At 41.6% G+C, this 26071-nt stretch overlaps 2 protein-coding genes across 5 annotated transcripts; both read right to left on the bottom strand.

Moving 5' to 3' along the window:
- Positions 1-74: 74 nt before the first annotated feature.
- mapre1b (microtubule-associated protein, RP/EB family, member 1b) lies at positions 75-10865 on the bottom strand. 4 transcript variants are annotated; one of them, XM_062540884.1, is made up of 8 exons: positions 10708-10865; positions 9635-9762; positions 9336-9481; positions 8281-8479; positions 7816-7919; positions 7529-7681; positions 6808-6849; positions 75-2075 (listed from the first exon to the last, which is right to left on the bottom strand). In XM_062540884.1, exons 2-8 carry the CDS (start codon positions 9753-9755, stop codon positions 2025-2027), a joined length of 816 nt encoding a protein of 271 aa, XP_062396868.1. In that variant the 5' UTR covers positions 9756-9762; positions 10708-10865; the 3' UTR covers positions 75-2024. The 4 variants fall into 4 exon arrangements, with proteins under 4 accessions (XP_062396868.1, XP_062396869.1, XP_062396871.1 ...); XM_062540886.1 differs by lacking the exon at positions 75-2075 and adding an exon at positions 4714-5339; XM_062540885.1 differs by lacking the exon at positions 6808-6849.
- Positions 10866-12312: 1447 nt separating this feature from the next.
- On the bottom strand, positions 12313-25642 carry LOC134087407 (DNA (cytosine-5)-methyltransferase 3B-like). Its single transcript, XM_062540883.1, has 22 exons — positions 25585-25642; positions 23770-23938; positions 22083-23615; positions 21831-21921; positions 21497-21570; positions 21148-21195; positions 20284-20433; positions 20003-20110; positions 18898-19048; positions 18390-18788; positions 18147-18191; positions 17920-17999; positions 17654-17766; positions 16928-17111; positions 16667-16751; positions 16379-16524; positions 15310-15400; positions 14834-14982; positions 14622-14707; positions 13487-13556; positions 13179-13297; positions 12313-12921 (listed from the first exon to the last, which is right to left on the bottom strand). The coding sequence occupies exons 3-22, from the start codon at positions 23550-23552 to the stop codon at positions 12744-12746; spliced, it is 3837 nt and encodes a 1278-aa protein (XP_062396867.1). The 5' UTR covers positions 23553-23615; positions 23770-23938; positions 25585-25642; the 3' UTR covers positions 12313-12743.
- Between the last annotated feature and the right edge of the window lie 429 nt (positions 25643-26071).

Below are 26071 nucleotides of genomic sequence, written 5' to 3'. Positions count from 1 at the left end.
GCATTTGCAGAACTCGCATGAGATCTGACTGATTTTAAAGACCAGTCACACAAACAAAACCAACAAACATCAGCTCACATGTAAATACAGATTTATTGTTTGTAAGAAACAGCCTTCAGTAAATACTATTCAAAAAGGAAAAACCTAACAACCTGCAAGTACAAAAGGGGACAAAAGGACAGTGAGTGAGTGAGCATACAAAAGATAGAAAAAGAAAATGAAAGCAGTTGTGGCCATTGGCCCCACAGTGTACAAGCATCTCTCTGCAGATCATTCCAGAAGGCCACAGGAGGCAATCAAGCCCACCTTCACCTTTCACATCAGAAGAACATGGGACTGTTCTAAGTTCTAATGTGCATTCCTTGGCTCAACCTCCCTTCAAAATAATAATAATCTAAGATCTCAAAACTACAAAAACACGCACACACAACAAAATGGATTTTAAAAACAGGAGTGGGAGGTCAAATTGGCACAGAATACACCACACCAGTGCAACAGATAACACCAGGAGACATCAGCACCTCCAGAAATTGTTAATGTTGAAATGATTGTGCTTAAGCAAGATGTCCTTCCATTTTAAGTCCCAAACAAACATCAATGGAAGGACTTTTCTTACCAAGTCTAAAAAAAAAAGGATAAAGAAAATAACCTGATATCATAACAGCACGGACTCACATGATGACGTAGAGAGAAAGAACTTGGCCAGGTTTGACCTGGGTTGCTACTGCACTGGTCAAAAGCAGTTAAACGTATCTGATTGCAGAGGTAATGCTCCCTGAAGGGGAAAAACAAAAGATGGCACACAGATGAACCGACATTTCCTTCTGATACATTCCAATGAAATTAACTTCTTAAATAGTCAGTGAAATTAACGCTAGAAAATTATACTCTTTTTAAAAGGCAACTAATTCATATCGGACATCCGTAGTATGAGCAGACACCCTGACATCTATTGGGGAGAGGGGGAAAAAAAATAAAAATTAAAAATAAAAGCAACATTCAAAAGCCACACCACTCCAGTCTTAATTAGGGGACAGGGATCAGATTTAATGAGGAAACACTTTCAAGGCAGTTTCAAAATGGGTATAAAAGTCTCCGACTCGCTGGCCTTTGTACAAAGACTGGCAGTATTTCTTTTGTAAAGGCATATTTCGGCCAAAGAATGTACCAGTGGCCACTGATTTTAGTTTGCTATGAGAAAAACAAAAAACACATGCCCTCCAGTCTTGCAACATCTTTCTCAATGCATCAAATGCTTTGGCAAGAAGGCTTTTTTCAGTCCCATGATTGGGTGTCTCCGGACCTGACTGCTAAAATTGCTAAAACTGCTACAAATATCTGACGAAATCTCCAAGAACTGCATTTAATGTTGACAAGGCAGACAGGTTGAAAGGGGATGAACTAAATGAACAAAGCTTCATGGGCCCAAAAGATCGAAAGCAGAACACATGATGGTACTTCTGCATACAAAGTTAAGAACCACTACTGTGAGAACATCATTCTGTGTGAAAACAGCAAAAACAAAAATGACTCCATGATTCATACCAGAAATTCCTAGATGTAAATCAGTAAACTGAGGAAGACAAAACTTAAAAGATGAGTGACTCTAGGTTGACTTAACATTGCAGGTCCAACTGAACTTGATGCCGTGATCTTGCAAAAACAACATCAACAAAAAAAAAAAAAAGGAAGAGAAAACGCAACAGGAAGTTGAATCTTACAGACAAACAACCCTCTGCTCTCATCAGGGGGCGGAACTTAAGATGGTGGGCATCTTGTCCCTGAGCTCCACACTGAAGGCCGGAGAGCAGCCAGAGGGGGGTTCTTCAAACTCAGCTCGTCTCTGCTGCATGGTGCTAGAGCGTGGTATGATGCAACAGTTCATTTGGAAAGACTAGTTCCCAAAGGCAGGGCGCGTTCGGGATTAATTTCTCTTTTAAACAGCCGTGGGGCAGGGTGTCCAGAAGAAAAAAGGAGGTGGTGGTGGTGAGGGGGGGGAGTGATGCTGGGTCCAGTTTGAGTCATTAAAACTCCTCCTGGTCTTCTGACTCTGCATCCGGTATGACAAAGCCCTCCTGGGAAAAAAAAAGAGAGGAAGACAGGATTTAGATGATAACCATATTAGTTGGTTGAGACCATGGAGGTACACTGTAGAACCAGAGAGAGGGAGGAAGTACCATCCCCGTTAATTTCAGTAAGCCCATTTGACCTGATGAAGATCTGCGCAGATCTGACTTGATGTAAGGCATGCTGGGATGCATGCAATGCATACTGGTTAGAAATACTGTCCAACTTGCTCCAGACGGGGTCTGTCTGTGCTCTGCAGTTGTACTTTCAGACGGCACGAGCTAAAACCTGCCCTCATGATGTCAGTTCAAAGATGGGGCCGTTTGGAAGGAATCTCACTGTGGCGATCATGACAGGTTTCTCATTCTGCTTCCTTACATGTGTGAATGTGCAAAAATTAACAGAAATCAGAGGGATACTTTCTTATTTGGGATTTGTAGAACAATGGTAGGCTAGCCTACTGAAAAAATCTGGATATTCTGCTATTTTATGCTATTGGTTAAATAGATAGACACACATATACGGAAAACATTTGATATTGAATTTGTGCGCAACAATGCAGACCTGTTAACTGTATGACAACAGTGGTTTATTTAAACTACATCAAAGCAATTTATTGTGTCAAGTCATCATGGTCAGTTTAATGATTAAGAAGGCAAGTTAAACTGTATTTATTGCACACAAAATTCAGCGATATCTCCCGCGATGTGTCCCACGAGTCACGTTAGGTAGACTACTGCTGAACACTTTGGGACAAAGCCGCCATCTGTAAAAGCTCCTCCCGGGTAAGTCTTTGAAGTTCACGTTGACGTATGAAGTCAGCCGTAGCTCTTCTCGAAATGGCCCAGTGGCCCGTGCTAGACTAGCTACTTCAGTCAATAGTTTGATATTCAGCACAACCATCTTTTTCAAAATGGAGTTTTCAAGGGCCTAGAGTTACCAAATGACCTGGCACACTACAGATGGAGCCAACACTTATCACTGGAGGTGGCTGAGCGGGCCATTTTCTGCTGGGAGAATCAGCCAATCCACATAGAATTTATGGATAACTGTGCATTTATGTATACAGTCCATGTGGATTGGTTAATCCTCCCAGTAAGAAATGATCAGCTCAACCACCAATCCACACAGATGACTACAGTAATTTCCCGCATATAAGCCGCGTTGTGTATAGGCCGCAGGACAGTGTTTCATGCAAGTTAAAAGAAACAAAACCATATTAACACCATATTAACTACCCCCTGTATTAACCTCATAGCTGAAGAAATTTTGCAAAATCAATGTATAAGCCGCGGCTTATAGTCAGGAAATTACGGTATGTGACTATGTGGAATTGGTGCAAGAACTGAGCATGTCGCAGCCAGCAGCCAGCTGGATGGCTAACTGGCAGAAGCCAAGCCTCCAAATCCTGACCCCCCCCCCCCCCCGGTGGAGACATACACGATCTCTGATGCAGGAGGGTAATGCTCCCCCCTCTGGTCCACACAACTTTTCAGCTGTTGAGCGTAGGGCCAGACCTTTCCCCTGATGCTGCCAATACCATATCCCTCACAAGTTCAGCTGCCCTGTTAAGAACTCGGCCTGCAGAATTCCTAGCAGATCAATGAGCAAGGAATGCTTTAATTATTTAGGTGTTTACCACTACAGTTAAGCTGTAGTTGTGGCAGTTAGCATAAATACCAATGCAATACTAAACACTGCGCACAATATGGGAGAAAACCAGATAAAAAGCTTCCCAGGACAATGTAGCATTTAGCTTAGCACTGACAAGCCCATATCCTGCCAACATAGTTTGACAGTATTGCATTACAAGATCAGAGTGACCTCTCAAGATATGACATAATGAACCAATTTAAACAATTTCCATTCGATTCTAATTTCTACACTCCCCAACCACCACACACAGTACAACAGCAATTTAGAGCAGTAGAAAGAAGTCAAGGCCACTTGTAGACTAGCCAGCGTCTCTCCCATAATTAAACATTCCCTACTTTAAAGCCAGAACAATCTCAACCAGTCATGGTACTTCTAATGAGCCTAGAGTGCAAAATGGACTAGGTGGTTACTATCATACTACCATCCACTGCCTTAGGTAAGTCACTCACCTCAAGTAGCCTAGGTCAGTGGTTCTCAAAGCGGGGTCAGTGACCCATAGCCAAGGGGTCCGCGAAATCATTTGCTTGAAATTATAAAGTCAACATTTTAAAAAGATGATGCTCTTTTCACCCATAAAACAAGCAAATTGTGTCTATTTGGTCCTACCCACATTAACTTGGGATAGTGGACCCGGCCACAACTTCAGAGAATACGAATGGTTAACTGTTACGGTTACAAGGGTGTCCTCGGAAAATGTTATCCCCTAAAAGGGGTCCTTGGAACCAAAAACATTGAGAACCCCTAGCCTAGCTCAAGCACAGTGCCCCCTACACAGGAACCAAGAGAGGTCCTCACCACCCGCCTCATTTCATTTACTGTTGGTCACCTGACTCAGACGGCTACTTGTGCTGCTCTTGGTCAAATGGAACTTTTCATCAATTTGCCAGCAGTTGCTCAAACAGCAAGAGTGTTACGAATCAGGATGTCATGATCTGGTAAAGCAGCCTGTCCAGAATCTGCTTTAAGGCCTTCATTTACATGTCTCACAGTGAAAGTCAAATAGAGGCCAAGTTGCCTTTTTACATGGAGGGATCAGTCAAAAGTAAGTAAAAGTGTAAGTAACAGTATGGCATCAATGCATAAACTAGGAAACACTGAGGTATCCTTTAAACGGTGTTCCAAGTCAAATTACGCTCAGCTTATGACACCTTACAACAGGCTACAAATCCCTTCCTACATGAAAAATCTGAACAAAATCTTAAGACAACCCGTGGTCATAGATTTAAGATGCCATTACTGCAAAAGCTTACTGTAGCACGCCAGAGTCAGTGAAAAAGATTCTGAATGCCATAAGAAATGCATCGAGTTGGCCTGTGTGAATGATGTCGCCTATATACTGCACGTTGTTCATCTACGACCTTTCTACCTGTTGCAAATAAGCAGGTTCCCATTACGTGGCTATAAGGCTACACTTCAATAACTCATTTCCAATCCCTTCAAACACTTTTACTACATCTTTATTTTCTCTAAAAACAATATTTACATTATGAAGCAACTTTATTTTTTAACATCAAACTATACTGCAAACAAATGTCTTGTCCGGAAGATATTGCGGTTCTATCTTGTTTTTGTCATGCTGTACTTTGCCAGCTGATGGGACTTGATATTCACGTGCTCTGAAAGTATGAAAAGTCACATTTTTAAGCAGTACAAGAATGGGAATTCTCTACAAATACAGCCCATTGCAAGTTACTCCGTAGAAAAAACATGACAGGAAGTGAGTTATGTATGACTCAGCACTCAGAGGTCCTCGCTGATGCTAGGAAACCGTTCAAGTGGTTTTCCTTCAAGATCAATAATCAAATGTCAATGAGTTAATAGTCTATTGATGCTGATCAATGATTTATAAATGTCAGAAATCTATAAAGGCTGGGCTTATACGATTACTCAAGATAACCACAAGTTCTGCTTGTTTGCTGTAGAAGCAGCATAACACTGCTGAGTAGCAAGTATCAGCATTTAATGAAACATGACTGCTTCCCATTGAACACCACTGGTTTGACGGCCACTGAAAACAGACTACTGTAGCCTGACCTGCTCTGAGGTAGGGGAAGGGCTGAGGCTGAGCCATGGATTTTATTCATGAGGAGTACAGGGGTACTGCTGCACCTATTCCTACAACCAAAATGACACCTTCATGTGAACCCTGACATCAGTGCTTAGAAGCTATTTGGTGTAACACCATTAGGGTGCCACCATCTGCATAGAAGATTCAGCATAGTGCGGGTTCAATGAAGACTGTTGTTGATTACAGCCAACTATGTTTATTCTAGCCAATGTAATGTCAGTGTTGCCATGACGAATGGTACCAGGTAAAAATTAATGATGATTTCACAAAAAATCAGCAAATCCAGGCAACACAATGGCACAAATACGACTGTTCTCAAACCATGGACTTTGACCAGCCTGTTAAAGACCTATGATTAGAAAAAAATGGACATGAAATTCAAGAAGACAGGAGGGAGCTCTGGCCACTCACAGCATGTCACCCGCTAGATTGTGGACATCAGTCATTTAAAGAGGCTTGAGCTAGTCATTTTCAAATGTGTGATGAATCTTTGGCTACCCATCTTTTTTTTTAAATAATAATAATTATAATTATTTGCTCTCCACCTTCATATGTTTGCATGACTGTCTATCTCCTCTGTCCTCTGGGTTCACATGATTCTGAAAAATCAATGCTCACAAAGACCTTGAAAGCAGGCAGCAAGGACTCGTATACCAGTTCACAGTGTGGAAAAACCCAGAAGACTAGTCTATTCATTTATTTCTTTTAAACTAAGAAACTAAAGGCCGTTTGCTGACCCGTTAACTTGTTTATGACCCGACCTGGTGCCAAACTGCACTAAAATTTCATGTGGACCATAGTTTTTTTTCTATTCCTATAGCGTATACATGCTCTTCGGAAAAGAAAAGAAAAGAAAAGAAAAACATTTTCTTTTCATTTACAGATGCAAACAGGTGAGGGGTAAAAAAGTTGACAATAGGAGAGCCGTAGCGCAGTAGTAGTGTTGGCGACAGGCTCAGTGCCCATGGGGACCCAGGTTCTAGTCCGGCATAAGGTCATTTCTCAAACCCACTCACCATCTCTCTCCCTCCCTCAATTGCAGTCATCATCTCACTATCCTGTCAAATAAAGGGAAAAAATGGGGCAGCCTTTAACGATGACAGGAGGTTGTTTGGACTGCTTTGTACACAACCAATAGCTACCCTGATGGGGTTAGCATTAAGCAATATGAACATTAATTATTTCTGAAATCGAGTATAACAACAGCATTCAAAACCTTTGTCTACAAGTTTGCTGTACTTCAAAAAAGATTGCGTAAAAGCTTAAATGTACAATGCCAATTTAATTTTCACCAGTGGTGAAATTAACCTAATGTCCGGGCCTATTCTCAATTGAGAATTGATTTAGTGCCAGCTAGGCTAGGGATCCCACCCAATTAGAGGCAGAGGAGGGTTGGGTCTCTGCTACTAGTAGTCTTCCACCCCCGCTAATAATTTATACTTCTGTCTGCACAAATCTCACAAGTGACCTATTCTTGAATACGAAAAAGGTGAATTTCACTGAAAAAGGGACCAAGTTTGCATCCGTTTCATGCCATGTTCTGGGCATGTGCATGCACCAACCATGGAGAAATAGAGAGAGGACATGGGTAAACTGCCACTTCAAGTTGCACTGGGCCAAACCCAATCTCAAACTTGGCAGGTTGCCCCAGACTCACCCATTCTGCACCCACGGGGGACTGCAGCAGTAGCATCATTTAACTAGAAAAAAAAATCAAATCTCAGCCATCACACTCACATCTGTGGCATAGAGAATATCCACAATCCTCTGCAGCGTGGGGTCCCCCTCTCCTTCCTTCTCTTGGCAAATGAGTTCAATGTTTCTCAATTTGCCGAAATAAAAGTCCCTCTCCTTCTCCATGTCCTGGATTGTTGATTTCAGTAGATTAAGCTGTGCGAAGAGAATTTGGGCAAACCGTTAGTTAACCTGCCATAGTCGAGCCATAAAAACTACAGCATATTAAAGAAGAAACAGAATTCAGGGAGGTAAACATTGAGCATGTGTTCAGTTGACGGTGGGTGTACCTCCTGGACAAGCTCTGCCCGCTCCTCATCACCACTGCCACCTGGTCTCCTTGCTGAGCCAGGCGCCATCTTGGGAGCTACCTTAGCAGCGGGGCGCTGGGGAGCTGCAACCAGAATTGAGCAGGAGAGAGAGTCATACAGTAACTAACGAGTCTCTCAAAATGACCCCATTACACATTCATTAATTACACATGAACGTCAACTAACCAATCCATCTAATTAACTAAATCACAAAGTTCTCCCTACAATTAGGTGTGTGAAGCAGTTTCAATCACTTTCGGAATTTTTGCATTCTGTCAGTGAAAACTACTCATGTGGGAGGAGATGGATATTGCATTATTTTAACCTGCGGTTGGACACGGACTAAATATTAAGCAATCACTTCATTTTAATGGCTTGTGTTGTGTCTTTCTTCTGCCATTGCCTCACTGCGCACCAGATTAGGGCCAAGTACGGTATACTTACCAGCAGCCATAACTTTCTTGGGCTTGTTGAGGAGTGGCACTGCAGGACTGGACACGGGTGCAGAATCCTGGCCCTGACGCGCCTCCACTGGGTCGTAGTCTTTGCCGTCATAGTTGGCGTCAAAGAATTTTTTAAACCACTGGACAAATTCAAAGTTGTCCTGGAATTTGCCTTTAACCAACTTGTCCACAGGGATAATCTGGAGAGAACAGGACATGGTTGCCAGAATGCTCGGGAAAATAAACAACAACAGACTTCTGCCTTTACGTGCTACACAGTTTGGTCTCCAAAATATACTGAGGATAGGACTAGTCCATTCATAGTGCATTTGGGGTCAGGCTGAACTAACACAGATTAAGCTCCCATATCCTTCTTGCATAATGACAGCATAAACAATGAACCATAATAAAAAGCCAACATTTGAATGACAACTAATTACAAAACAGAGCCCTGTCTGTCTGGCAATGCCCATCTGAGCTGCTCCTTTGGCTCAGAGAACGTGTGAAAGAGCAAAAGAAAATCTCAGATCATTTTGCCAGAGCTACTCTGCTATTCTGTGATAAACACAATTAGGATGCTGCTGGACCATGAAGACCCATGGCTGACATCGTAAGGGCCATTCAGACACACGGGGAGAGTGCAAGCAAACAGAACATCGAGATCGAGAGAACATTTAATAGAGGCCCTACAGGCAGTGCAGAAGTCTGAAAAAAGGGCAACAAAAGTAAGCGAGTCTGACAAGTCTGTCAAGACAACACAAAAGTCTTAAACATAAAATTGTATTCCGCATTAAGAGGTGCATGTGAAAAGCTTACACTAAAATGCACTCAGAACCTCAAGGCAAACTGACAACATAAAACAGCCTAAAAACAAATGCATAGTTGAACTGAATGGTGAGTTCCTTCACAATGCTTCTTAAAATAAATGCAGAGGTATAACTTTGATTCAGGTGAGATATCTGTAAATGGGATTAGCAGGTTTTTATATTAAAAAAAAATAATAATAATATAAAAAATACTGGTTTATTGGTGATTAAAATAGCAATCAAACCTTACTTTATCAACACCCATTCTCTTGAAGCCAGCTTGCAGAACCTTGAAGTTATGAATGTATTCATGCTCTAGTTTGGCTGGAAATTTAACTTTCTTCAGAGGCACACAGCCAGGGAACAGCATATCCATAAACTGGCAGTATGCAGCACCTAGAAGAATGTATTTACAGAGGTATGACAGACATGACAAGGGGCAATATTACAAACAATTCACACAGAAGTAATGTAGATCACACCACTGGAGTTCATTAACACCGATTTTTTCAACCTTCCAGGAATCACTCTAACTAATGGCTCGCTTACCTGAACACAGATGCTCAATCTTGGTTAAATTGAGTTGTAGGGACTCATTGATCCACGCCAGCATATCATGGCGACTCAGGTTGTCGCTGGTCACAGAGGTCGAGTACACATTCACCGCCATATGTAAGCTGCAATACATGAGCAGAGAAAATGATAACGGATTCATTCAAGGCAAGACTGAGAGCAAGGTGTGAACCACATTCTGTTCCAATGATTAAGTAGTCAGATGTCTTCCTCCATGCGGTCATGGCGAACATTATTTTAACCTGCGGTTGGACACAGACTAATATTAAGCTATCACTTAATTGTAATGACTTGTGTTGTGTCTTTCTGCCATTGCCTCACTGCGCACCAGATTGGGCTGCCACCCTAGCATGGGACATGTGTCAATCATCAGGATACTGGCAATAGCATAGACACTCACTGGTTATTCAGTCTTGCGAGATTGCTTGCTAACTGAAGAGAAGACTCATTTCATAGTGATGTAGCCAGCTAGCTAAATGGAGCGGATTATTGTACTCGTGAGGCCGGCTAATGACGTTGAGCCGGTTTAGGACAGCTGGGGCATTCATGGGAAAGAGGGAGTTGTTCAACTTACTCGAAGCAAACCGCTGGGCTAGGCCTAACAGTGGGACATATTCTAACGAGTTAACTTTAGCGTGATGCTAGCTGCCCGGCTAATGATGATTATAACTAACGTTAACGTTAGCGACGCAAGTTAGCTATGCGGAGTGGGTGGCTAACGATAACATGCGATGCGTTGTGGTTCGATACAGACTCAAACCACAGCAAGAAGTGGTTTAAGGAATTGCCACTTGGGACTGGAAAGAAGGTGCAGTCTGTTTTAAACTGTAAGCCATTACAAGAGGTACTAAAATGCCCCCACCCTCCTGTTAGCGAACTTAGCTATCTATAGCTAGCTCACGTACATTCAGTGTAGAAGGCTAATGCTAGCTAGCTAGTTTCCTAATTTAAGATCAGCTAGTTACACATGCAGAAGTCCCTTCGATATCGTCCGAATGCTTCCATTGCGTTTTAGTATCGTTGACCTTAACGTCACCTTTATTTATTACCTGGTTGTTGCAGATGTGTCAATTTATTTGTAGAGAAAAGACACAGCTCGTTCCACTCTTGGTATTTCTTGCCGGCGGGTCTTCCTGTGATACATACAGCCGGAGATGCTATATACTGCGCGGTGTGTTTGCGGCAAATGGCGTCACCACGTAGCTGAGTAACGTAGGTCTGAGCATGTTCACTGAACTCAGACAGGGTGCGGCATTTTTTCATAGGGTGGTTAAAAAAATGGGTTGTAATCATGACCATTTTAGTAAGTCCATAGAGATACACAGAGATACATGAGACACACAATACACACAATTAAACAACATAGCCTATTACTAGCCTATTGTTTTAACTGATAGCGAACTCACTGCATAGGGTAATAATGGGTTTGTGTTAGTGCATGAAATTCACTGCACTGTTCCTCCAGCTAGCTTCTTATTCCGCTTACATCTGTACGATATTAAACTTAAACCATTTATCAAAGATATTTAATTCAAACTTTGTAACAAAGGTCTTCAAAGGGTCAAGGTTGCTATTTTCATTTTTGTTAATTTATACATAGGCCCTATTAACAAAAAGTTTTCCGCAACCATCTCAATTACCTCAGCAATCACTTTAATATTCTCAACCAGCATGATTAAGATGGCTGCAGGTGGCTACATCAAGTCATCACTGTGTCAACCAACATGATTACCTTAGCAACCAGCATAGCAACCACCATGCATACCCTAGCAACAATCTAACAACCATCTCAATTATTCAAGCGTCAACCTTGCAACAACCTCTACATTTTCAACATGATAACTCTAGCAACCACCATATGTACATTAGCAACATCCTAGCAACCATCTCAATTACCCTAGCAACGATCTAGCGATCCTTCTGTCAAGCTCACAACCACCATAGGCTATCAAACAACATTACCCTAGCAACCAGCACTGCAACCGCTTAGCATATCAACCACCTTCTCTACCCAAGTAAGACCCTAGCAACTATCTCAATTACCTCAGCAATCTCGCAACCACTTTAATATTCTCGACCAGCATGATTACCCTAGCAACCAGCATAGCAACCACTTTATTTAGCATAGCAACCACCATGCCTATCCTAACAACCTTGCAACCACTTCTATCAACCAACATGATAACTCATGCATAGCAACGGCTTTACTTAGCATAGCCACCAGCTACCCTAACAAACACATCTCTAGGCTACCCAAACACCTTAGCAACCACTATCATAGCAGCAGCTATGTTATCTATCAACTTCAATTAAACTGTCAATTTATCAATGTCCTTTAAACTCTGTCAACGTCCATAAACTATCAACATCTATGTCTAATTCAATTATTTAGCAACCAACATAATAGTCAACATAATTACCCTCAATCACCCTATAGCAACACCTATCTCATCACAACACAGTGTGTACTACTCTAAATTTCTCTCTTCTTACCTCCATCTCATTGCTTGCATTATCTGTTTTATAAATTATATTTTACCTGATATGTTTGCCATCTCAGGTTACTTTGTTATTTTTTTTAATTACAAATTCAGAGCAATTTTTTAATCATTATTGTTAATGTTATTTATTCAAGCTATAGACTAGACCCAGGAAATTGTGTTGTAGTAGATTATATTGTACGCATAGGCCTAGTTGTTACATGTATTTGACAGTATTGCATTTTGACAGACATTGGCAACATTTGTGATGATTTCCATTTTTAATAGACACATTTACACAAAGCCAACAATTTTAGTTGAGTTTTTGTCCATCAATATGGACGCTCCCTGGGAATAAAACACATCATAGATGGATCCTGCAGAAACAACTAATTGTAGTCATCATGAATTCGTTTTTGAATACTTCTCTTGGCAAAATAAAAATCTCACAACAAACTTGACTACATTTGTATGAGATGAATGTGTTTCACATTTCATAATATAAAACATGAAAAATCAGAACACGATTTAAGAACACCATTTAAAAACTAAATACATTAAGTTCCCTAAAATTCATCACCAATACAAATACATTTCTTTGATGATCATCCTGTTGCATTGGTGGTGGTATCTGTAGTCAACTCATTACAAGCAAAATAGTCCTTAAGAGGTGCGAAGAGGTGCCTGATGACGGGGACACTCCAGGATTTACCCAGGCACTTCATCCGCTGCTGACGTCCCATGTTTCTCACGTCCGTGTAGTGTTTGGGAAACCCCATGATCCTAGAAGTGCACATGGTGGCAAACAAACAACTTGTGAGTCTGAATGTAATGAAAATTCATAACATAAAATCAGACACGCATCAAAGGAAGCAATTTGTTCATCCTCATTTAATACATAGTTGTAGTCTCGCTTTGGACAGCACAAATAGCCCAACCATAACCATACTGTATTTTAGTATACAGCATCAAATCTCCTAAAATCTGTGCCAGCTGCAAGTTTGCAATCTAATTTGTGAAATGCGTGAGAAGCAAATTACTTTTCCATCTCTGTGATCCACAAATGATCATCTTTCCCATACATGGTGACAGGAATCACATCTTTTGGGCCTTGCTTCAGACAGTTGTATTTTGTGGTAATGGTCCTCACTTTGGTAACCTGTTTGAAAATGATGTTAGCAATCACACCACATTTAATCCTTACCAAACCATTTCATGAGAATCAAAGGGTTTCAAATTAGTTATTTTAGTACTTTGTGATGTAGAAGAAGTTTATTCAACTTTAAAGTTTACATTCAATAGATTCAAAATAATTTCCTAGTAAACATGAAGTTCTTAAAAGCCTGACCTTTGCTGTGCGGCCAACGTCCAAGCATTCTTGTAGAGTCAGCTTGTCATTCTGAGAGGCAATGATGGGCCTACAGACCACAGAAGACAGTTTTGATATTCAGGAAGATACTATCACATGCAGCTTTACATTGTATAGTGTTTCTGACCACAAAATATACAGTGGCTATAGTAAGTATTCGCACCCATGCTAAAGTTGACTAAAAAGAGGAATATAAAATCATCTTTTGAGAATTGATTGTAATGCCTTAATTCAAAAAATGAGTAAAAATCAAACCGCTAAGGACACTAATTTTCTTTGTGATTGAAGAATGTATCCCCTTAAATACAAGTTGCATAAGTATTCAACCCCTATGTTAAATTCCAATAGGAGCAGGAGGATTTTTTATATGTTTTTATTTTTATAGGCCAGCTATTTCATGGATCCAGGATATTATGCATCCTGATAAAGTTCCCTTGGCCTTTGGAATTAAAATAGCCCCACATCATCACATACCCTTCACCATAGCTAGAGATTGGCATGGTGCTTTTTTACAGTTAGCCAATTAGCCTGTTTGATGCTCATTGAGCTCAATGCAAATCAAACAGGCTAATAGGCTAACTGGAAAAAGCACCATGCCAATCTCTATCTATGGTGAAGTGTACTGTATGTGATGATGTGGGGCTATTTTAATTCCAAAGGCCAAGGGAACTTTATCAGGATGCATAATATCCTGGATCCATGAAATAGCTGGCCTTTAAAAATAAAAAAATATAAAAATCCTCCTGCTCCAATGGGAATTTAGCATAGGGGTTGAATACTTATGCAACCTGTATTTAAGGAAGAACATTTATCTATTTACGATACATTCTTCAATCACAAAGAAAATTAGTGTCCTTAGCGGTTAGATTTTTACTCATTTTATGAATTAAGGCATTACAATCAATTCTCAAAAGATGATTTTATATTCCTCTTTTTAGTCAACTTTAGCATGGGTGTGAATACTTACTATACCCACTGTATCTATGACCCAGTAAAGGACTCCATTCAGTAGAAAGGACAAAAGTAGGCAGTTATGTCCACTCTCCCACCATCTCAAGCAGTATTTCTAAGCAATTTGAATCAACAACACACTGGAATAATATGATGCACAGACCTGTTCATTCCAGGAAGGTTTCCCCAGAAGCAGCGAGCTCTATGGGCCGGACTGACTTTCACAGCATCAATCAGCACTGGATTACACTGCAGAGCACAAACACAAGGATTACTTCAGGACGAAGACAGGTGAGGTAATTTGAACAACAATATTAAGACATGCTTGTATCAAGCAAGGCTCTTATCTAACCAACCAAACACAAAGAGCCTTACCTCCAGAAAGCGACAGATGTCAGTCTTGTCTCGGTTAGCCATGCACGTCACATTCTCAAACAGCCAAAAGAATGGTTTGGGGTCACCCTCTTTGGGCCTCAGGATGTTGAGCACACGGTAGAACTCAAAGAAGAGTCTCCCCATTCCCTCTGCAGCAGATTATTAGGACAGGCTTCATATCACAACCAGTAACACTGCACTGTAACATCAGCACTGATATACCCATGGCCATCATGGGAGGTAATGCTCAAGATGACTTTCAAATGGGTGCAATACTGCCCTCTAGTGATTGTAAATGCCACCACATCACATCTTAGATTCTAGGACTACACATGGCAAACAATTCATCCCGATTCATCAAGAATGATTCACTTCTTCATAGACTATTTTAATTGCTCTAAGTACATGTGAATAATTATATATTTCATACAAAGCAAACAAATGCATGAGGGGGAAAAAATGCATGGTCTCCTTACCATATAATCCTTTCCGAGAAGGGTTAACAGTGGTCAAGTCATTGCACGGACTTCCTCCGATGAGGAGGTCGAACGGCCCCCACTCCGCAATCTAAGAGAAACACTTTGCTTTGTGAAACACAATTCTTACCAATGACTCAAAACAAAAACTTTGCAACAGACTACATGCATGAAAGACTCTTCCGGTCCCCTTGTTTATTTCCAGTGGAGTGTTAACTGTGTTGTCACGGCATCTTCTGTTATATTATCCTCCTTACATCTTCACTCCTAGACATTGAGGTTGCATTCACACTGAGTCCTTCTAACTGGACTGTCACTGTACCTTCTTGCGATTATTGCCCCCTGGCCCTGACCCAGCTGGCCTCCGTTCCCATTACATTTTTGTTTGCGGACACAGGTTTGCTTATGTCATAAACACTAGCTTCTATTCACCAATATCACTTAGCAACATCGCAAAAACGACAGACAGCTTTCAAACTGCAAATGAGTTCTAAAAAACTCTGGTCCGCATCCAATATTAGCAATGGGCCAGTCGGCCATACCAGTCAACAAGGCCGATATTAATGTTAGGCCAATATTAGTGCATCCATAAAAAGCCCTAGGTGGATTCCTTTTACACGTTTAATCAATGACAGAAACGACTACAGTAATTTCCTGTGTATAAACCAGTGTTTTATGCAAGTTAAAAGAAACAAAACCATACTAATACCATATTAACCTCCCCTGTGTATCAACCTTACGAAATTTAGCATTTTCAACGTATAAGCCAGTTAAATAGTTTGGGAAATTATGGTATGCTCCTAGTCTGGTTTTCACCTTACTAAGCTCAATCTTTTAAGATTGAACATTAGTCTGGGGAGGCTGCGCTTTGTTTCTACTGCACTTCGCGTCGTTTAAGTTTCGTTATTGTCACGTTACCGGCCAATAGCGTGCCAGGACTTTCGAAATTCAAATTCCCCGGAAGTTCAGGCAGGGTTCACTCAGCCTAGTATGCTCCTATAGCAACTGCAAATGTGTCATTTATTTAAATATAAATTAGAAGAAGGAAAACCACAATATCTAGACATACATGTTCCTTTGTAATGGTCCGAACATCATCCTTGCGGACAATTCTAGCATCATGGTTCACCATGGATACAGTAATGGCCTCCTCATCAATCTCTGATGCCACGTACGAGTCCACTTTAAATCCCAAGTCTTTCAGAACCAGATATCCTGTAAGGCAACAATAATAACAAAAAACCCACTTGAATTTACTATACGTTTTCATTCGCAAACTCAACACAATTTCTGCCTATTGAACAATATTGAAATTTCGGCTCACTAAATGAACCTTCCCCACAGGCAAGGCACCAACCTGTGGCTATGCCATCAAACAGGGAGAGAACTCTGATGGGCCTTCGCTGGCTGGCTGGGACGGACGGGTAAACCCGGTGAGGTTCCTGAGGGGTAAAAAAAGAGAAAATAATTAAAAAGTGTCTGTAGATTTTTTATTTTATTTTTAATCTATGAGTGGATGGATATTCACAGTGAACTCTGTACAACACTATCACTTGAATGGTTATTAGCAGCTTCATAATGACCACACACACACACACACACACACACACACACTTACGAACGCCAAGCCGCTGTCATTGGTAAAAAACGCCTGGACACGGATACTCCAGTCCTCCCGAGGTTTGAGGGCACCTCCTGCACTGCTGGGCTCACACAGGTAACAGATCCAGGGGTCCACCTCCTTCAGCCGGTCAAAGGTACCCGCACCCACCAGGATATTCAGGCAGTCCACACAGTATGTCCTACGGAGAGGAGAGAGGACTGTGTTGACATCAAATATTCTACTATAACTTACATTTCCAAAAGATGATAGAAGACAGGAAAGCTAAGTAGGGACCGTTTTGAAATTGAGATTTGATATTTCTCAGCCGGTTCCACAAGGCTGGTTCCTCTCAGAGAAGGCAACATAATCAAAAGGTCAGTGGCAGCCAATGGCACATTACCCTACAGTCACATTCCCTACCAAAGACAGTGAACCCTCCACCAACTCGCCTCTGAGTGGACGGTAAACAAGGCTGTACTGTTGTTACTATAGAAATACTGCCGTCTATGAGTTTGCTCCGCCATCTTAGATTATTTTTTTGAGTTAACTTTCAAGCAACGAACGTCATGTGCCTTCATTTCGATGTCAATTTTGGACCGACCTTGCTCACGGCATAGCCATTACTCGTCACTTGCCGCTGTGGAACGACCATTCCCATTGAGAGTTAATGGCAGCCTGTCGCTTCGTCGCGGTCTCTTGTAGCTAGTGTGACTGTATGGTTAGAGGGAGGTCCTGACATACCGGCAGCAGTTACGATTCCCACACAGGATGACCTCCGATCCAGCGCAGCACACCGTGCAGTACGACTGGTAGCCATCCTCATCATAGCGGTGAAGTGTGTCAGTGAAATTAATCTGGGGGGAAAAAAACAAAACAACAAATATGAAACATACAGTATGTATTCCGCAAGAGCAATGTACATTTGATCAGTTCAGGCAACAGGCCACTTCGAGTCTGAAGTGACAGAGGTTAGACAAAGACTCGGAAATGTGGTCTGGAGGACTCACCTTGCACTTTAAACAAAGACTTCCTTCAAATAATGGATGGAAGATGCTGATCTGAGCCTTTCCACAGGACAAGCAGAAATCTTAAAGTGAAGAATGAGAAAACATTCCACTCAAGACCAACTCCGATAGAAAGAACAGGAGGCATAATGTCCATTTTTACAACAAATGACACGCGCACGCGCACACACACACTCACACACACACACACACACACACACACACAGTACCTTCAATATTCTTCCCCTTGACCAAAACCTGATTTACCATTTTATCTGGGGAAAAAGAGACAACACATCATAAGATATGTGCTATCTAATTCAGAGGAGAGCTACCTGTAAATCCGACTTAATGTGTGTGGAATGTGGCAGAAAATGGATGCATAAACAAACTGCACTTTGTAATACATTTCAAGGAATAATATGAAACCAATCAGAAACCTGACTCCTTTAGAGAGTTTAGTAGCGACTCACCTCTGTTGTTGAAGCCTGACTCTGATCCAGATTCTGATTCTGACTCTGACTCTGACTCTGGCTTGAATTCTGACTCTGACTCTGACTCGGATTCTGACTCGGATTCTGACTCTGACTCACTTTCTATAGATCGTTTCTGAGCTTGGTCTTTCTCAAGGCCATTTTCGTACTCGCTAGGACGACCCAGAATTTCGGTCTGAGGAGACTTTGTCCCATTTCCATCAATGGGTTTCGGCTTCATGGCTATTGTATCGGTACCATTCTCCAGGTGTAAGGAGTTCATTCTTTTCAAACACACGGATACTTGTTTCAATCTGGCCAGAATAGACTCATCCACTTTTGTGTTTTTCACAGAAGTTGTTAAGTGGTTCGGCAAGCCATTCCTTTTCGGTATTTTTTCTGCAATTTTGTAAAAATAAAAATGTAATTACAAATGTATTGTAAATATGTAAGTATGCTGTAGATGTACATTTGAAACACCAATGTGATCCTGTTTTCTGTTGATCACCTGTGGGGCTGTTTGTCTGGGGTAAAGGCTTGAGGCCCTCAGGTCCAGAGGGCATGAAGCCATTGAAAGCCCAATCCAACGTTTGTTGCAGAAGCTCATCTTCGTTATCGGTCTTAAATGAGAATATCTTCCCACACCGCTCTGCTGCTGTCTGAAAAGACAATAACAGAAATAGTGATATTGGCAATATAAAAAACGTAACATTGCTATTAAACCTGGGTCAGCAGCAATTGGCAGTCAAGCAGTGAAGCTGCGTAGGCCCCCACTGTGTTTCTACGTTTTCTTCCCCATCATTCTTACGCCATAGGAGTCTATGGCAGCCGATAGAACCGTCTGGTAAAAAGTTGAAAAGTTTGGCACACTGATTGGGCACTGTCCCAAAATTAATTTCACCAAGTTTCATGTCAGCACCTCATGAAACGGTCTAGCGCCACCAACAGGTCAAAGTTGCCTGTGCGTTCACGCATGTAACTTTTGACCTGTTTTCCTGATTTTCAAAAATCAAGTCACGTTGGAATCCTTGGACCAGCCCGAGTTCAATGCAGCCCCAATGACGTCATTTTCCACCATGATGGATTTTCCACCATATTGGATTTTAGCAAAGTGACATTATTCACAAGTCACAAATTTTGTTGTTGCCGCCCCATCATTTTTTATGTAGATCAGTGAGGACGAGGACCGAGGAAGGAAGGATGTATAAAAGACTTGGCATGTAACTGTTGACATGTTTGGAATTTAAAGGTATAGTGTAATTTAATACAGTTCAGACTGAGCCTTGAATATGTCTTGATCTTTGAAGCCTTATTCACAAGCATTTGCCAAACACAGCCAATCAAAATCTGCTGCAAAGTCGCTAGAGTTTGACCTTATATCTCAGGCAATCTTTACTTGCTAGACATGAAACTTACTCAGACAGTTTATGGCCATATGTCTGACAAAACAGCATTGAGTTGCCATGGCAACTCCAGCCTAGTAGCTTGACCCCCTCATTGCTGCTTGCAGCTATATTTACTACAGTATTTTCACTACGGAATGATAGCACATATAATCATTAGCATATAATCATTGACATAATCGATGAGAGCTAGCAAGTTTGCATGGTCACCTGCAGGGACTGGAGAATAGCAGTCTTGTATGGGGCAAGAGTAGCAAGAGATCTGTGGCAGAAGCTATCAGCGAAAGCTGGGAAAGGGTGAAGTCCACCAACATGAACCTATGATGAATAGATAGAATAGAATAATTCACCAAATTCACACACATTTTACTATTAATTTACTATATTAATAGGGTACTGTTTTTAGCATTGCCATTACAAAAATAGATAATTCAATAAATAATACATAATGTAAACAAAACAACAACTAAGAAAACCTGTGTTCTGCTCACCCTAGAAAGTAATCCATCCCCAAACCACTTCACTTTGCGGATGCCAGGCTTTGTTTTTTTGGTTCGCCATGGCAACACCTCCCCAGGCCATCTGGAGTAGCCAGTCACATTACCCCAAACCAGATCGCCAGCTTCAAATCCCCTCCCATCCTGCATTGGAGAACAGCATAGTTAGCCTATTTAGCAGACATTTTACCAAGGTTATATCACCTGATTGAGGCTTTACCATGCTGCTTATTGATTGTCAGGTACATTTGACTGTGGTTTGTTTTACAAATATTAAATATGACACAAGTGGGATGTTAATGACAGTTATCCCGTCACTTGGTTGAGGCTTGATTTGATTGATTGCTTATTTGTCAGGATTGATTGCTTATTTGTCAGGATACTGTTTCACTGGTGTTTATCAAAAAGATGAGCTATGACAGAAGTTGGGTATGAATGTTATAGGACACTGTCTTACTAGATTAATTTGACAAATAATCTGGACCTGCTCTATAAACTCATTATGTCTGCTTGGTGTATCACAGAATAATGGCCACCACATCCAGTGTTTGTGAATATATTTAACTGAATTTACCAAATGTGGATGCTCATGAACATATGTCTCTCTTATAGCCAAAATCGTCATTTTTAGCAACGCCATATTTTGGGTGGTCCGTGAAGACCCAGTGGTTTTCCTGTCTGGCCCACTTGGTAATGAAGTTGAATAGCTCCGTCCTAAGCCTTATGGTTCTTGACTCTCGAGCTATAACATCAATGGTTCCGTAGCATCGCTTCACTTGTGTGGCGGTCATAATAAATAGTGCAATAAAGATGGAAGTCAGGTACTCATAAATAATTGCAAGACAGACAATTTCTCACCTGGTACGGGTAACCTTGTTTTTGTCTATTAAGACTTGATGCTGAGCTCTGTGGGGGAAAAAATCATATTAAGTAAAGTACGTAAAATGTATTTATAAAGTACATTTAAACACAGCTTTCACTGACCAAAGTGCTGTACAGAGTAAAATAATGAAATAAGACAATAAAAAGAAAAGCAGACAGACACAGATCAAACACAGGTGACAAGTGCAAAGTTACAGACAGGACAACAGGCAAAGGGTTTAGGGATCAATGGTAAGATATTGAATTTGTGTAAAGACACAAAAACATATGAAACACAACCAACTAAAATCCTTACCTCATTATCTAATACATTGGTCAAAATTACCTCCTCATTGTCATCCATGTCCTCCTCCTCCAGATCATCATTTACTATAGATTCCGATATACTTGGTTTTGTTTCTAAATAAAAATGGTAAAAGGATATTAAATAAAAGAATACTAAATGCTAGATTTCTGCCTTACTTCATTGCAGAATACAAATATGTTTTGAAGGTTTTGTGACAAATTGTGCGCTCATCCTCCTCAGTATCCATTTCACTCAGTTCTACCACATCTAGAAATAATAATCAGTGAAACAATAATTTGTTCAGGTAGTGTAAAAAGAATAACAGCATGCATCAACGGGATCAGGTTTTTCAACCACAATTTCTCCAACTGACCTGACAATGTGGATGTTGATGGTCTTTGTGGCCTCTGTGGGATAGTGACCTCTGGTGCATCCTTCTTGCTCTCAACATCTGTTTGAAATATCTGCAATACAAGTCAGATTTCCTGAAAGCTCAAAATTGCAAAACACCTTTGTAGTTTGTAGTCACACTATCACTCTCTCATGCACAAACATGCACGCACACAGGCACACATACACACACACATTAAATGTGTTCCGAGTTCAGAAAATTCCTGACACACACCTGAGCAAAGATCTTGTCCTCTTTTAGTATTCTGGGGAAAGACATACAACTGAGGATGAGTTTACGGAACATGGATGCCTTTCCCATGATCTTCAACGCGCCTTTCCAATGCTGATCCACATCAGGCTGGCTGCCCATCTCCTCACAGAGCTGATACTCAAGGAAGTCATCCGTGAGCTGGGCCACCTCCCCTTTGTTCTTGCACAGGCCCATCTGGGTGGCAATGTGCGTCACGGTTCTGCTCGTCACCTCAAACCTCCCCTCTGGTTTCAAGATGGCAGCCATGTTTACAAAGGCTACAGTGGAGAGAGGCAGGCTCTTGACAATGCTGGACGTGACTGCTGCATAGAAAGAGACCGTGCTCTTGTGGAAATCTTCCAACAATTCAGTGAGCTCTGCCTTGTGCAAAGACAGGAAATCTTCAACCTCGTGGCCCACTTTCACCTTGCCTATGGGAAGGTGTTCTGCTGCATCTTTTAGAAGTGAGTCATCATACTTCCTGAGGTAACGTGCGATGGCTGTCAACTGGAGGAAACTAGAGGTGTAGCTTTGAATCAGACCAGATGAAACATTGAGGATCTGGCCAAAGTTTGAACCCTCTTCCAGTATCTCCTGAAATTTAGCCAGTGGTTCCAGGGCAAAGCTTAGGAACATGATCATTAGCCTCAGCTTACGGTCCACAAGGAAGGAATGGATCTGACGTGCTCCCCCCCTCTTAACCTTCTGAGAACCAAAGTATTTGGTCAGTGTAGACCAACGACTGGAAATATTACCAAGAGTCCTGATGAATAGCAAGGACTGCATAGTTAAAGGGCGATTAGTGTCCAGCTTTGCCAAGTCACTGAAGAGCTGCTTTAGAGTATCATTGGTGACAGACGAAGAGTTGTGCACAGACATCTTCCTGAGAAGTTCTAAGACCTGCTCATAATGTCCTGTTGCTGTGAGACCCTCATGACACGCTTGTGCTGTCAAACTCACAAGGCCACACAATGACACCACTGAAGACTGCATGGCTTTTAGACCCAATGTGAACACACTGCTCTGGTCACGGTCCACCAAATTGGAGTAAAACACGGTGAGGTTTTCCACTGGAATATCAAACCTGTCCAACGTCTCTATCAGACTTGTCTCTGTATCCTCCATGGGCTGGATAACATCCAGTATACGCAAACAATAGTTTCCAACCGTTTGGTCAAAGAACCCGATCAAGATCACATTTCCTGTTTCCTGCTCTCCCAGTTCCACACCCACATACAGGTACAAACAGTATGGCGTTTGGGCACATATGGCTGCAATATCCTTTGGGTATCCATGACCAAGAGTGGCCCTGACATCTTTGCAGGACGATGGTGAGCTGAAGCCGGACGATGGTGAGCTGGAGCCAGCTGATGGTTCAGACGTATGTTTGCGGATGAATCTTAATGTGGCAGCACTGCAGGAAGAGGAATTAATTGAGTTGACCTCTGCCATGTCTGTGCTTGGGAGATGAGTTGCTGCAGATCCCAGAGTTTTTGGATTTGCCCTCTTCTTCGACTGTGACATGGGGAAAAGATTAAATAATGCTAGTGTGAAACTCATGTTTCAATGACAATCAAATCAGCTATTTCGACAATCAAATCAACTATTTTCCTGAAAATGGAAGTTGTTTGTTTCAAAAGCCAGGAAATGATAAACAGAAGAGCCTTACAGAAGTTCAGCTGTGTGAATGCTTTTAGTCGCTGAGCAGGTAATGGCCCCAGTCCCTCCTCATCACAGGTTCTCAAAGTACTGCATTTCTGTACTCCACAGTTACGGTTGAATACATATTTGAACCAAAGCAGAAGACTCAAGGCCTCTTCAGATTTACCTTGAATTGTCTGCAATACAGAGTACAAGTACATGAAACACTTTTGCACAAAATCACAATTAAATAAATACTAAGCAGTACAGAAATTGCTTCATTTACATAGTCTCTAAATAGGCATAACAGATAGAGAGAATCGCAGACTGGCGATCATACTCATGAAAAGGCAGACTGACCGATTGAGGAGTGTTGTAAAATCTACACAGTAAAGTTGTAGTAGGGAAAGCTCTGCAGAGAAACATGCAAGTGCAAAACGAGGAAACCGCAAAGAAATGGACAAACCTGTTTCTCTTTAACAAAGATAAATATATAATTCTTCACTCGACAAACGTGCCAGTAACCCAACACATGTAATTAATTCCTGAACAACAGAATAAAAGGATTTATGGACATCCATTCTGTGTGCTCAATTCCCCTTCATTACATTACATTTAGCAGAGGCTTTTTGTCCAAATGTGTCACAAAATGGACAGACAAGAAGTATATTTTATCATTTTACTGAAGGCCTCCCAACACAGTACATATCATAAATTGCTAACTGAATCACAAGAACCACTTAACTCACGCAGTGCGTATGACGTATCATACTATTGACTGAGACCTTACCAAAATAAAAGCCATGTCTCACAGTGACTTACATGTCAACTATATTAAGGGACTACACTGTCCCCAGCAATTTAGGGCCTTGCTCAAGGGTACAACGGTGGAAGCCCGGAATTGCATCAACATGCTTACATTTTGTACTGTACATATTCATTGTCACTAGAATTTAATCTTGCACTGTTGCACTGTTGGACTTATTTGCACTACCAACTTGACACACACCTCATTCTGGATCACAGTACCAATCCTCAATACATTCATGCACATCTTATCCATAGTATTTTACTGCTCCTGTAGTAATGTTGATTTGCTTTGTATTTTCCTGTTATTGTATTGTATGTTGTGTGTGGTGTCTGGGGACCTTGAATTTCCCCTGGGGGACCTTGGGGACCTTGAATTTCCCCCCCCCCCCCCCCCCCCCCCCCACACTCTCACACACACACACACAGTGCTGAGCATGTCTGTGAACCACATAGGTGAACCCTGCTTGCACTGACTGAAGCCAGCACAGCAATTCATTTTGACGCGTCAGTTTCCATTTCTTTTCCACAATTATATGTCTCATGGAAACAATAAAGCTGTCAAGACACTGCGTACGACATGTCTACCTTAAGGTAAGATGACCAGATGTCCGATACCAAAACCGGGGACATAACCCCAAAAATGCAGTTTTTCTGTATTTTCCCGGGGACAGGCAACCAAAAACGGGGACGTCTGGTCACCCTACCTTAAGGATATGGAAATGAGTAGGCTAGTCTAGCCTATGGTTTGCTTATACAAGGAGTTTTAAAAATGAGATGGACAGAAAATGTTACAGCCATGAACGCATTAAGTGGCAGAATGTATGATGGCAGAAACCGAAACTCATTGTATTCAGAGCAAAACCGTAGCCTGATAACGGGGAAAAGAGAGGATTGTAGCCTGCTACATTGTTTCTTCGTGGTTGACAATGCACAAACACAGCATGGAAGAGGCGTCCACAACATGTAAAAATGACGTTTACAACAGTGTTGAAATAAACTACTCGTTCAAATTGGTTAAGTGTTTAAAACTTACGTTTAAGTCCGCATAGGCTACACTATCCAGCTCTTGACAATGCTCTTCGTTTAACCCGGCACAGTGTGTAGACTATTTTACCGCCAAAACATAATGAACCCGCTCCGCCCACATTAGGCTACAGTGAGTGCAGCCTGCAGTCCATGGACCTTAAAGAAAGAAGCCACAGCCATCATCTGAGAAGAGACTGGGACACTGCAGACACACACAACACACTCCATCTTCGGGTGTAAAAGCAGAGGAAGCTGTTTTATCTTATTGGGAAGAAGTGGCCAAGTACCCTGAACAGACTCGTATTTCGTGAATCCACTTGGGTCCCCGTCCCCTCCAATAACACCCCAACACCACCTGTTTTGTGATCTGTAGCCTACAACACGTGTGATTCTTGATTTCACTAGTTCTAGGCTAGCAGTGTGTCCCAAAGTCTACAAACCAAGGCGAAGCGGAAAGAGACGGAAGAAAAAGGGGTTTTAACTGAGATCTTTGC

This window comes from Sardina pilchardus, chromosome 7 (assembly GCF_963854185.1).
Source record: "Sardina pilchardus chromosome 7, fSarPil1.1, whole genome shotgun sequence".
Classification (NCBI taxonomy): Eukaryota; Metazoa; Chordata; class Actinopteri; order Clupeiformes; family Clupeidae; genus Sardina; species Sardina pilchardus.
Note: the sequence above shows the minus strand (reverse complement) of the source record. Positions and strands in the feature narration are given on the sequence as shown.

Bases quoted from the DNA above. Each gene is read 5' to 3' on its own strand.
- LOC134087407 (XM_062540883.1), bottom strand. From the start codon at position 23,552: ATGGCAGAGGTCAACTCAATTAATTCCTCTTCCTGCAGTGCTGCCACA. The intron at 17,767-17,919 runs GTGAGTCCTCCA...TTTTCCCCCCAG, and splicing joins GTCTTTGTTTAAAGTGCAAG to ATTAATTTCACTGACACACT. The intron at 17,112-17,653 runs GTATGTCAGGAC...TCCTCTCCGTAG, and splicing joins GGGAATCGTAACTGCTGCCG to GACATACTGTGTGGACTGCC.
- mapre1b (XM_062540884.1), bottom strand. From the start codon at position 9,755: ATGGCGGTGAATGTGTACTCGACCTCTGTGACCAGCGACAACCTGAGT. The intron at 8,480-9,335 runs GTAAGGTTTGAT...TGTTCTCTCCAG, and splicing joins AGAGAATGGGTGTTGATAAA to ATTATCCCTGTGGACAAGTT. The intron at 7,682-7,815 runs GTACACCCACCG...CTCTTCGCACAG, and splicing joins GGGCAGAGCTTGTCCAGGAG to CTTAATCTACTGAAATCAAC.